General features: G+C 46.8%; 1 protein-coding gene across 1 annotated transcript in view; it reads left to right on the forward strand.

The window, feature by feature from the left end:
• The window catches only part of DNAH2 (dynein axonemal heavy chain 2), a 2,945,517-nt gene that overhangs the window by 493,487 nt on the left and 2,439,357 nt on the right, over positions 1-12,673 (forward strand). Inside the window, exons 17-18 of the mRNA XM_085638712.1 lie at positions 9,046-9,285; positions 11,565-11,753. Coding sequence (XP_085494838.1) covers positions 9,046-9,285; positions 11,565-11,753 — 429 coding nt within the window. The remainder of the gene's footprint in view (positions 1-9,045; positions 9,286-11,564; positions 11,754-12,673) is intronic.

Genomic DNA, 12,673 nt, shown 5'->3' on the forward strand with positions numbered 1-12,673 from the left:
GGGTCATACTTCCAACACTGGAAGAGGGTAGAGGACTGTGCCTCTTGGGGTACTGTCTTCGCTGCAGCATATACCAGAACACATGGTACCCCCTTCTTTGGCAGTTCTACCAGAAGTATTAAAACAACTCCAGAATGAGCACGGAGCAGCACCTATCCAGGTCTTAGGGATGGAACTGATGGGCAATTTTGCCACAGTATCATCCATTATTTATTTATTTATTATTTATTTATTTGTAAGTTTTATATAGCGCTAGCTAGACCCGGGGGTATCAGAGCGCTTTACATACACAAAGGAAAAAAAAGTTGCATTTCATAGCAGGACATAAGGATGCATAAAGATATAAGCAAAACATTATAATTGGGCATACAGTGAAGGGGAGGGAGGAAGCTCAGGAGGTTGAAACAGTCAAATAACCACCTATCCTTGATGGACAAGTGAGCAGGGAGTTAGCTAGGTTATTGAAGTCTAGGTTAGTTGACTTGGAAGGTAAAGTATTTCTTGAGGAGAAGGAGTTTCAGGTTCCTTAATATTGAGCAACATTAAAGAGCGGCGTTGGTTATATGCCAACGCCTAAAGGAAATTCCTCCCGCGTAGCAGGAGTGCAAATTACCTAAAATTAATGAAGAAATCTATGCTATGCTTGGTAGAGATATTTGGGAGTGTAGGAAAGTAGAATCTGCTTTCATGGTACCCTGACTTTTTGCTTGGTGTCAGTATGATCTGATAGAGACTTCTAGCAGCAGATTCCTTACCTTTGAATTTCCCAGGTGTCTGGCTGGATCCGGAAACTTTTGCTCCAGCAGTACCCCTTGCGCGTGTTGTCAGGTGGCTCCATTTGGCTCTGTGTGACGTCGTCGACTTCGTTAGTATCGGTTATGACTTCGTGGTCACCTATATAGGTGCCACCTTGAGTACAAACATCAGTACTTCTCTTTGTGCGCCAGTTAAGAGCCAATCCGGAGAAGAGCTACCCCTTTCAATTGCTTTTTGACAGGACTTTTGTTGACTTCGTCATTTTTTCTTCGTGTGCAAGGGATGTTTTCCAGGAAGACAAGGTTTAAACTGTGCGGGGCCTGTCACCAAATGATGTCAATAACCAACCCCAATCTAGTCTGTCTTTGGTGTCTCGAGTGCGTCCATGATTCAAAGCTGTGCTTGGACTGTCGGGCTATGGCTCAGAAGGTCTTGTATGAAGCTTCTTGTGGCCCGACAGTCGACGGCATCCAGCGAGACTCTGCAGCGGTCCCGGTCTCATTCAAAGAAGAGGAGGTCGCGAGACCCATCCCGAGTGCCAAGTCCTCTTCGTCCCACTCAATGTTATCAGGACTCTCGGGGAAGCGGAATAAAAAAAAGAAGCAGTCCAATCGGACTTCGTCTTCGCCTCGACTGTCATTTGTTGACGAATGAGGTAAGGAGCACCGACCCTCTAGGCACGGTTCTGTGGAGCCGGAGCCAGGGTTGACTTCGCGCCTCCCTCCCTTTCCAGGAGTCCGAGCAATCCTCGCTCAAATTAAATAGATTTTTATGACGCCATGCGCTGCATGTTTTAGCGGGCCGACCCCTCTGGTGTGCCCCCAGGCACCACGGTGTTGGAAGGGGCCCAATCTGATTCGATGCTGTTGGCTCCGGCTATGGTGCCTGTGGGGCCTTGGGGATCCCGAATCCAGGATGGCATCGTGACTTTCCCCGGTGTCTGATCCAAAGCCGGTGCATTCAGGGCTGACGGTGCCCCTGGCGGTTCCAGACCCATCCTTATCCCCAACGACAGGAAGTTGGAACGGCATCGCCAATTCCGATGTCGATAGAACCCTGGGATTCTATGTTGTCACCTGAACATTTTGATGATGTTTTAGACATGGCAGAGGATAGAAAGGGAGTGATGGACCTTTTAGAACACCAGGATGTTTCTGCAGAACAGATGGACTGGTATGGGGAACTTGAGGAGGCCAGTGGACTGGTCACTTCCCCAGATACTAGCATGCACTCCCCGCCAACTGTGGCTACGGAGGAGGGGGCATCTAATGCTATGATTGTCAAGAGAGCAGCCGAGGTCCTCGGACTGCAGTTGCCCTCTGTGCAGGTTAGGACTAATCTCCTGATCGAAGTGCTTCAGCCTGGGGCTTTCACCTCTTAACCCCCTTTTCCCTTTAATGAGGCACTTACTGTGTCCTTCTAGGCACGTGGTCCAAGCCTAGCACTGGGGCTTCGTAGAATAGGACAATTGCAAGCTGCTATCGCCCCACTCCGGGCGACCGAAAGTTCCTCATCCAACACCTCCCCGAAAGCTTTGTGGTGCAGGCTTCTACCTCCCAGGGCGTGTTCCCTTCCACCCCTCTGGATAGGGAATCCAAGACTCTAGAATCACTTGGGAAGAAGATGTTTTCTTCCTACAGCCTGGCATTGTGGTCGGTGAATAGTGCATTCCTATTGGGTCATTTCTCCCACTACTTTTGGGAGACGGTTGCCCAAGTGCTGCCACAAGTCCCGGAGGAGGCCCGGGCTGTGCTCTCTCAGGCAGGGAAGGGCAGGAGAGATGCAGCAAAATTCCCTTTAAGGTGTGGCCTTGACACATCTGATTCGCTAGGCAGAGCGACTTCATCGACAGTGGCCTTGCAGAACCACTCTTGACTTAGAACATTTGGGTTCTCGGGCGATGTCGAGGCAAACTTGATGGACATGCCTTTTGATGGATCCCGTCTTTTTAGGGACAAGGCAGGCTCGGCCCTAGTGTGGTTCAAGGACTCTCGAGCTACAGCCAGATCCTTATGCCTCTCTTCTACACCCTGTTGGCCAGTCTAGCTTTTGCCCCTTTCATGGCAACGGAAGAGGGTTCCAGTGGCGTCAGGGCTCTCCTGCCACCGTCCTGGGTAGACCTCTCAAGTTGTGCGGGGACGTGGACACGGTTAATCCTGTCCAAGTAATGGAAGCCAGAAGTCATCTGCCACCCTGCCCTCGACAGCCGAGGCCTCTAAGAACTCCTAGTCTGATTCTGCAAGACCACACCACTCCAGTTGGTGGCAGAATCCATCATCATCTCTCCCACTGGAGGTCCACACCATTGGACAAGTGGGTCTTGCAGATCATTCAAGAGAGCTATTCTCTGCCTTTCCTTTCTTTTTCCTATTCCCATTCTGCAAAATCAAGAATGGCTGGCGGAGAGTCATTTAAAATTGCTTAAAGTGGAAGTTACAGCTCACCTGGCCAAGAGTGCTATAGAGTGGTTGTTGCTCCTGCTACTTTCTGATTCCCAAAAAGGGCAAAGGGTTGCGGGCCATTTTAGATCTTCGGAGTGTCAGTCTCTTCCTCAAGAATGAGAAGTTCAAGTTGCTCATTCTGGCTTAGGTCTTTTCTGCCCCAGAACAAGAAGACTGGATGGGAGCGCTGGACCTACAGGTTGCAAATTTTCACATCCCCATCCTGCCGGGCCACAGGTGCCACCTGTGGTTCAAGGTAGGCTACGAGCACTTTCAGCTTAACCTGCTCCCCTTCTGCATTATCAGTGCTCCTCAAGTGTTCACCAAGGTGATGGTGGTGGTCGCAGCTCATCTGCCCAGGTTAGGGATTTCAGTCTTCCCCTAACTCGACGACTGGCTTTTGAAGTTCTCCTCGCCCCTGCCTGTCATCTCCCCTACCCCCAGACTCTGGCGTACCTCCTGCATTCACTGGGGTTCTCTTTAAATGTGCCAAAGTCACACCTGACTCCTTCTCAGACACTCCCTTTCATCGGGGCAATTCTGGACACAGTGCAGTTTCGGGCCTATCCTCCTGAGCTAAGAGTCCAGGATATTTAGGTTGATTTAGATGTTTCAGCCTGTATCCTGGATTTTGGTGAGACTGCCTCTGAGCCTGTTGGGCCTCATGGCCTCCTGCATCCTGTTGCTAAAGCATGCCAGGTGGCATATGCGGGCTCTGCAGTGGGACCTGAAGTTCCAGTGGGCACAGCATCGAAGAAATTTCAGCGATGTGGTCCAGATCTCGGAAGGAACTGCGAGAGATCTGCAGTGGTGGTTGACGAACCACAATTGGGTCAAGGGTAGAACCCTCTTACTTCCCCAACCAGATCTCACAGTTGTGACAGATGCTTCATTTCTGGGATAGGGTGGCCATCTGGAAGAGGTGGAGATCAGGGGACACTGGTCTCCGGCGGAGTTAGGAATCCACATCAACTTCTTGGAGCTTCGAGCTGTTCAGTTTCCATTGATGGGATTTCTTCCCTCTGGTGCAGGTGTTCACGGACAAGACCGCCGCAATGTGGTACTGCAGCAAGCAGGGTGGCATAAGTTCGTGGACCCTTTGTCGAGAGGCCTTGCTTCTAAAAACATGGCTGGAACAGCAGGGCATAACCCTGGTGGTTCAACACCTGGCAGGTTCTCTGAACGCCAGGGCTGACAAACTCAGCTGTCGATGCCTAGCTGATCACGAATGGCCTCTCCAGTCTGAGGTAGCGCAAGGTCTCTTTCAGCACTGGAGAGATCCTTAGTTAGATCTGTTCGCCTCCGAGGATAACGCGCAGTTTCAGCAATACTGCGTGCTGGTTTTTCCAAGGTGGCTTTAGCTCAGCAATGCCTTTTGTTGTGAGTGGGGCACAGGTATGCTGTACACCTGTCCGTCCATACTACTCCTGCCCAGTGTTCTGAAGAAGATCAGGAACGACTGGGCCCAAGTCATTCTTGTGCTACGCAAACAGATGATGGACGGAATGCTGAACAAATCATACATTCTCCCCTAGTCAAGCGATCTTGTTTAAATCCATCGTTCTTTTGCTCACCATGCCACCCCAGTTTAGCGTAGCACTTTTCACCTCAGTGGGATGGGTATACTCCCTCTCCAACACCGAACACCTTCACTTCCAGGTCCAGACCAGCCCCAGAACCTTGCATATAGACCCCCAGGCTCCGCGCCCCCTTCACCACCCCTATTGTTGACCTCCACGTACCCCAAGCCATCGCCTCCACGGACTACATACTAATCGAAGACCTGAACTTCCACCTCTACAACAGCAGCGACCCCGACTCCACTGCCCTCCTGGACAACCTCGCCTACCTCGGACTGAAGCAGCTCATCATCACCCCATCCCTCAAGGCTGAACACACTCTCAATACCATCTTCGCAGGAGGGAAAAACATCCACTTCAACCACACCTCTTTCAAAATCACCACCGCACACAAACCCGCCCGGCGCCTTGGAACTGGAGCAAGGTCACAGAGGAGCACCTCAACTCTACCCTCGTCCACGACCCCCCCCCCCTCCGCCACAACCAACGCCAACTCTGCAGCCACAGAACTGCACCGCTGGATCACTAACTGCGCTGACAAGCTCGCCCCCCCCCCCCGCTGCCCGACAGACAACACCCGCTGAGGAGCGCCTGGTTTACCACCGACCTTCAAGAAGCCAGATGCGCCTGAAGATGACTTGAGAAACAATGGAGAAACCACAGAACCACCAAAGACCACTCCGCCTACAAGCACACCACGGCAGAATACCACCAACTCATAAGATCCATCAAGAGGACCTTCATCGGGAACAAAATCCTCACCAACCCCAGCAACTCAAAGAAACTTTTCAACATCATCCAGCAGTTCACCAAACTCCCCAGCGAAGCCACAGACATCACACCGTCCCAGGACCTCTGCAACAAGCTCAGCTCATTCTTCCACGTGAAGATCAAGGACCTCTACGACAACTTCAGCGAACAAACCCCTGAAACCACCCTCCCCTCCAGTAATGACAGCCAGCCCACCATCACCAGCTGGAAACTAGTCACCACCGAAGACACAAACACGACCATGAAGAGCACCTGCTCAGGCGCCCCAACGGACCCGTGCCCACCTCACATCTACCACTGAGCCGCCGCAGCCATTGCGCCCGAACAACGCCGGACCATCAACGCCACCTTCGATTCCGCCAGCTGTCCAGGGTCCTTGTTTGCGTGCACTTTGGAGGATGTTGTCTCTGCTTCTAAAGTTCAATAATCTGGCACAATCAGTCTGGGGTGGACCCCGGGGGTTGACCAGTTACCCGGTGCACCCGTTCCACTCTTAAACATGGGCGAGATCTTTCCTTCCAACACTGTGGATGCCAACCACTGTTCCACAAACAATTCAATGCATTGCCCCTCCGCACGCTTGGGCACCCACACCAGGCGAATGTTGTTGCCTTGAGAGGGACCCTCCGCATCTTCTAGCTTAGCCGTAAAAGTCTACATCCTTTTGCAGTTTGCGCAGTTGAACATCATAATCCATTACCATCAGGCGTAGCTGCGCCAATGTGGATTCCGCTGTATCAGTTCTGTCTGCCAGCTTTTTATGATATGCCCATAGTAGATCCAAATCCACCACCACTGCTTCAATCTTCTGCTCCAGGGTATCCTTGGTGTCCCGAATAGTTGTCAGAATGGTGGCAGTATGGGCCTCCAACTCCATTTCTGCCCTCCTCTTTGCAAGGCTTTCTGCAGGGGGCCCACTCCCATCCCCATCCTGGCCCCCTTGTTTGTTGCAGACCAGTATGATATTAGGCAGGGCCAGCGCCTTTACCACAGTTGTCCATCAGTTCTCCTGTTCCAAGGGAGCCATCAAAGTTCCCACCTCTGCAGCGGAGGGGAAGGGCTGGCTTGACAGGGTGCCACTGCACAGGACATTGAAGCAAGGAGCCTCCAAGTTGCACCACCGCTGCCGTGAGGGCCAGCCTTCACTAGAGCAAGAGACCAGGCTGCTTTCGTCCCCGCTGCCCCAGGGCGCCTCTGACAGTCAGACCCTGATCAAGTAGACTGGGAGAACCCTGTATATGGAGGCTGTCTCTTGTCCCACAGAGTCGGGGGTAGCGTGCACCCTCTCCAGTGCCCCTCATGTCACAAGGCCCAAGTCCTCAGGGACCTCTAGAGCACCAGTAGAATGCTGAAGGCGCCACTCAGAAATGTGCCGCTGCTGCACACCTCCGCCCACCCAGGGCCGCCACTGCTCCGAATTCAGTGGGACCGCTACGCCACTCAAGGCTCTCACCTTAAACCAGGTCTCAGGTGCTGGCTATGCTGACCAAAATCCTCACCGCAGAGCTCCTCCAGACTTGTGCAGCCCACACATCCATAGCTGCAGGACAGTGCAGCCGCGGGTCCAACAAGCTGCGCTGCGGGCCCCAGTCCGCCGCCAGCACCACAATTCCCCCACTTGGGCTGAAGGGGGTCCGTTCCCTTGGCCAGGATCTGTACACCAGCAGGCCTACTGCGCCGGGAGCTTGGCTTTATGTGTCAGACTCCATTGCTGCCATAGCCACATCCCCCAAAACTAACTCCTTAGAGTATGGGCAAGGGTGTCACTATGGAGAACAATTGATCAATGCCTTGTGGGACTAATAGGTCCTATACAGAAATATGTTGGAGCTAGAGCCACACATTTCCTGGCATTGAAAGCTTTCCTTCTAGTAGTGAGATTGAGACTGGTGGCCTACATATCGGCCATGCGCATGAGTGAACAGTAAGCCATTTGCAATTCAGAATCATTTGCTGTGTTTCGCTAGGACAAGCTGGTCCAAAGATTGTCCGAATTTCCTTTGAATAAGAAGGCTGTCTGACATTCTTTCCACATGTTGGCCAAGGAACACTCCATAATCTTGACTTAAGGTGTGCTTTCCATTTATAGCTTGACTGGGAGGTTGCTAATGCTGCACCTTCCAGAGGATTACATCCTTTATCATCCATTGTTACACTTTTCTGGAAGCCCAACATCCTTTCAGTGTCTGTGCACACTCCAGCAATGGTAAAAATAGATTCAACTGAACTCTTGCCGTATGTAATTATCACAAATATATGCTGGAGGTCTCCATGGGCTACCCCATATGAATTCTGCTGACACTATTATTGCAAAGTGTAATGCTAAGCTTGGAGATGAAGATGTTTGCCTAGACCCCAGCTGCCCAATGCAACCTTCTCCTTTTTTCTCATTCTCACAGTCTGTGGAATCTACGAACAAAATTGATGAAAGTAAAGAGGACTTAAGAGTAGCAAAAAGTTAAGGTTACACTTTACCCATTCTCATGGCTTTCTCATTATCAATATCTGTACAGCTAGCTCGCAGGCATTGGTCAAAAATACACACCAATTGGTTATTCTTTTTATTAACATAGTAGGAAAGGAGGTGCAGGGACGAGATGTGAACCAAATGTGAAACATGCATGCATGTATGGTACCGGCATGCAAAGCTCTGATTTAACATCTTTTAAAACGGGTTCTGTTTTCGCCACAGTTTATAATAGGTTTTCCTAAAGGTAGATCTGCAAGCGGTTGCACTCTGCGGAAACCCAGCGGGTGCAGCAGTTGGTGGGTGGCCCCTCTAATACTGTGAGTTTGGGCTTTTTTCCTGAGCAGGAAAATAGTAAGAATATTTTCCCAGCACCTCAAGGAAATTGATAAATTTTTTAAAGAAAACAGAATCACACTTTGAGCCCTATTTTCGGGTAAACAAATATGTTATTGGTAGGGCCACAGTGCCGCCATGGCATGGTGGAGCAGCTGTCACATTTTTTTTTTTAACCAGTTTCCACCACAGTGGCGGAGCAGCTTTATCAGAAATAGCCCATATACAAGGCAATTCATTCTAAATTTGGGGGCTTACTAAGACTGGGACAGCTGTGGTGATGCCTCTACTACCTCAGACTTATGGCAGCTGCCCGCCAAACTTTAAATCAGAATGTAAGAAGAGGGGAATCACCATAAAGGTATCTTTTTCATTTTCAGTGATAAAGCTTGACTCTGTGGGCCCATTTAGCAAGTTTGTTCTGTGCACAGTTGTCTTATTCCTGACAGATATAAATTACTCATGAATTTGCAGAAATAATACTCAGTCATGGAAGAAAGCTCTGTGAATCAGGTCTGTTATCAGGATTTTGCCAGGATGTCGTTTGTTGTGGAATATATAACACCTGAGAAAAACATGGCGAGGACAGAGCACAAATGGGAGCACAAATGAATGCTAATGCTTTTTGATTGCCAGATAACATCATAAAGAACACTGCATTGACATTTCTATCTTTTGTCATTGGGTTCCCTAGGTGCAAGCAATTGTGGATGAGTATAAGATGAGCAATGTGACTATTGCGCGCTACGCCAAACAAATTAGTGAGCTGCTCCTGGTCTACATTGATGGCAAGCGTGTTTACAAAGACCTGGAGTTTGAAGATCACCAGGAGGACCATCGCAAGAACATTCGTCAGAAGCTGATGAACATTCATGTGGACATCAGTGTACTCATGAAGCAAGTCTATGAAGTCTTCAAAAATGATGGGCCAGAGGTACTTAAATGATAGGTGGTATCTGTTTCCATCCTGCCAAAACATTGTAGAATTCCACACTGGCCATTCTTTGCCAGACCTTCACAAGCTATGCGACATAGAAGGATGCTTGTAGTGATTGTAGTGTACATGGTTTTACGTAATTCAAAGCTCTGGGGTAAAACCAATACCAGGTAAGCTCTGGGGTAAAACCAATACCAGGTTTGCCCCTCATAAGTCACAGGTGGTAACCAAAATACAGCAGCCTGAATAAACTGGATATACAGTAAAACAATGTGGTATTTTAGGTCATACATGGTTTGTGAATTCAGTAGGTTGATTTATGATCAAAACCTTTATGGCCTGATTCACAAACTGCATTTTAAAATATGTGAAGTAGTACTACAGTAGTACTTCTTACTACAAAATGCAATTCACAAACCTACCAGTTTCAATCTCCACCTCCACCTCTCCTATCATTTTCTATGGGAAGATTCTCACACATGTAAGTTTACTACTTATAGTAAATGTGGGAGGAACCTGTGGGAGTGACTGTAAAATAGGGTATGCTTACTACTAAAAGGGAAGGGTCTTAGGTAGGGATGGGCAACCACCCACAAAATAGTAAGCGCATTTCTATTCATAAACTGCATATCTAAAGTTACTACAGCCAAAAAGGACCCCACACATTAGTAAATATGCTTCAGCAAAGAGCTGTAGTAAGTCCAGCACCACAAATAGCCAAACAAAGGTACTGCAACACCCTCCTATAGAACATATTGGCGTTTGTAACTCAATATAAAACAGCATAAGAAATATTAAATTACATTATTTAAAATACTTAAAAATATAAATAAATGTAATTTAATGTTAAGAAATGTTCTAAAAATAAAAATTTATTTTATTTTAAAATATTTAAATGCCCTTGGTTCAAATGTAAACATTATTGTAACTTGAACCTTTGTTAATATATAATAAATGACTTTCATTTAATTCTATACATCCCTTTTAATAATTATTACTATATAATAAAAAATAAATGTTTACTTTAGGTTGCATTTGTTTGTATAATTTTACTGGCAGAAAAATAATTTAATTTAATATAGCCAAAATAATAACATTTTAGATTTAAATTAAGTTACTAGTGCTGTAGCTTTTTTTATTTTTATATGTAAAAATATATCACTATTTTATTTCAAGTTAAATAAACATTTTCTTCCCTGTACATTACCGTAGGGAGATATCTGCTAGGGGTGGGAGATGTTTATGTCTACACTTTTGAGTAACTTTACACCTGTAAACTGTGAGTAGCCAAAAGTAGAAAGGATAGTCAAAATTGTAAGAGTATACTTACACATGTAAATTTATCCCAAGTGTAAGTTATGTTTGTGAATAGTTCCTGCAGCCAGGAGTGGCCCGTGCAGGTAAGAGTGGTGGGGCGGAGTGGGGGTGACTCAACAGATTTCAAGGGAATTTTTTTTTTTTCCTCGTCGTTGTCTGTCAAGTCCCCACCCACACCACTCTTACCTGCACAGGACGCTCCTGCCTGTAGCGTTTTATGCATCCCCGCTCAACTTTTCAATGTGTACAGTTTAAGGGTGGACAAAATCCCTTCAGAAGATAGCCATCTAGTTTGGAGAACGCACAGTTATTGCAATCTTTCAGTCAGTGGTTATGCTTCCTAATCTAGTCCGTGCAGAAGCAGAAACATAGGTATTTCTCACACTTTTTGCTATTTGCCAATAGATAGATTTCCAAATCATTGAGACGTATCCATTCCTTCACTGGCTTTAATAGTTCCCACCAAACTAGAAATTTCCAACCAGTATTTTGGCATTTGAAATTTGATTTGGAAAAGTTCAAGTAATAGCACTTATTGGGCACAACTTGATAGTTAAAATAATGTGAGGATCAACCAGCCATTTTTTTAATGCCTGAGCTACATAGAGGATGGCTCATTGGGTTGATGCCATGGTTTAATTAAAGATTTTCAAACAACCTTTTTAGTTTGGTCCTGCTTGCTTCCAGATTGCTCGAATACAATGCGTTGAATTAAATGGGTAGAGTCAGTATGACGTTTCCTAACTCTTATGAAAAAAATGAAACAAACTAAGGGAATTCTTTCTGTATCCCATTCTACTGAATCCACCAACTATGTGTGCACGGAATGCTGTATAAAAAAATTACTTAAGGGTTCTTTTCAAACCTCAGAAAAAATCACTATTGGCTCTTTGGCTCCTTTTTTATTTAAGTCAATATGTGTCCACTTAGTACATTGTGTGTTAATTCCCTTTATTTAGGTGCAGCAGCACTGGATCAATTACACTGAAAAGATGGACAAGCTGGTGGAAGAGGCTTTTCGACTCAATATTAAGTGGTCCTTGCAGGAACTTTCAAAGGCTATCAATGGAGACAGCAAGACGACTCCAAACCCTCTATTTCGGGTCATGGTAATCCTGCAGAATGACTTTCCAGGGAGCACAGCACAGGTAAGAGTTTTTTTTCTTAAGGTCTACAGAAATACCAACCCATTTTCACTTTTGGATACTCAGCAATTTGTTATCTCTCTGGCAGAGGGCTTGTGAGCTTTATTTCTCCCGGTTATGGGGCAGCAAAGTTTTACTCAACTGTACTTCAGAATATTCTAGTGAGCGATTGTCTTTTATCATTGGTGTCTCAGACCTTGGGTACTAATTCACAGCGCACTGGATGCAAATATAGGTCTTTGCATTCACAGTGCAGTATGGTCAAGGAGTCTGGACGCTATTTCGGTGAAGGTGGTTTGAACTCGGGTAATACTCAGTAAGTGCCCTTGGCCTATCAAAGCTAATTATTTTGAAAATCTAAAGTCCTTCTTTCCAATGGCATAATGTAGCCAATGTAAAAGAAAAATATAAACAAAAACCAGAAAACCTTTTCACCTTCTGGGGCCTAGATACACCTCCAAATGTTAGTGTATAAGCAGTTCTCCAGTATTGGGGTGTCTTTCATAGATTCACATGCTTGAATATTCCCCGTCGTCGAAGTGGGAGTCCCACGGTACATAACATCGCAATGTAGTAATAACATAAGCCAATATATGCATATAAGAAAGTAAAACCATAGAGTTTATATAGATAGACAACTTGTCACTTCCATAACATATTACTGTCATTATGTTTTAGTCCAAATTCCAGCCAACCAGGCGCCCGCACACTCTTAGAATGTTCTCCTCAGAGGCTCAGGCCCTCAGATTTTCTACCGCACGTCGTGTAAAGGGAGTCTCCCTGAGCTAAGCTCAGTTTTCTTCTCATTTCTTCTCAGAAAGTTAGCTTTATGATGTCTACTGCCAAGAAATCCCTCTTCAGACCTTGTGGAACCTGTGGGAAACGGAGACTTCATTCTGAAGACCCTCATAAAAAATGCATCT

Source organism: Triturus cristatus, chromosome 12 (genome assembly GCF_964204655.1).
Source record: "Triturus cristatus chromosome 12, aTriCri1.1, whole genome shotgun sequence".
In the NCBI taxonomy this organism is placed as follows: domain Eukaryota; kingdom Metazoa; phylum Chordata; class Amphibia; order Caudata; family Salamandridae; genus Triturus; species Triturus cristatus.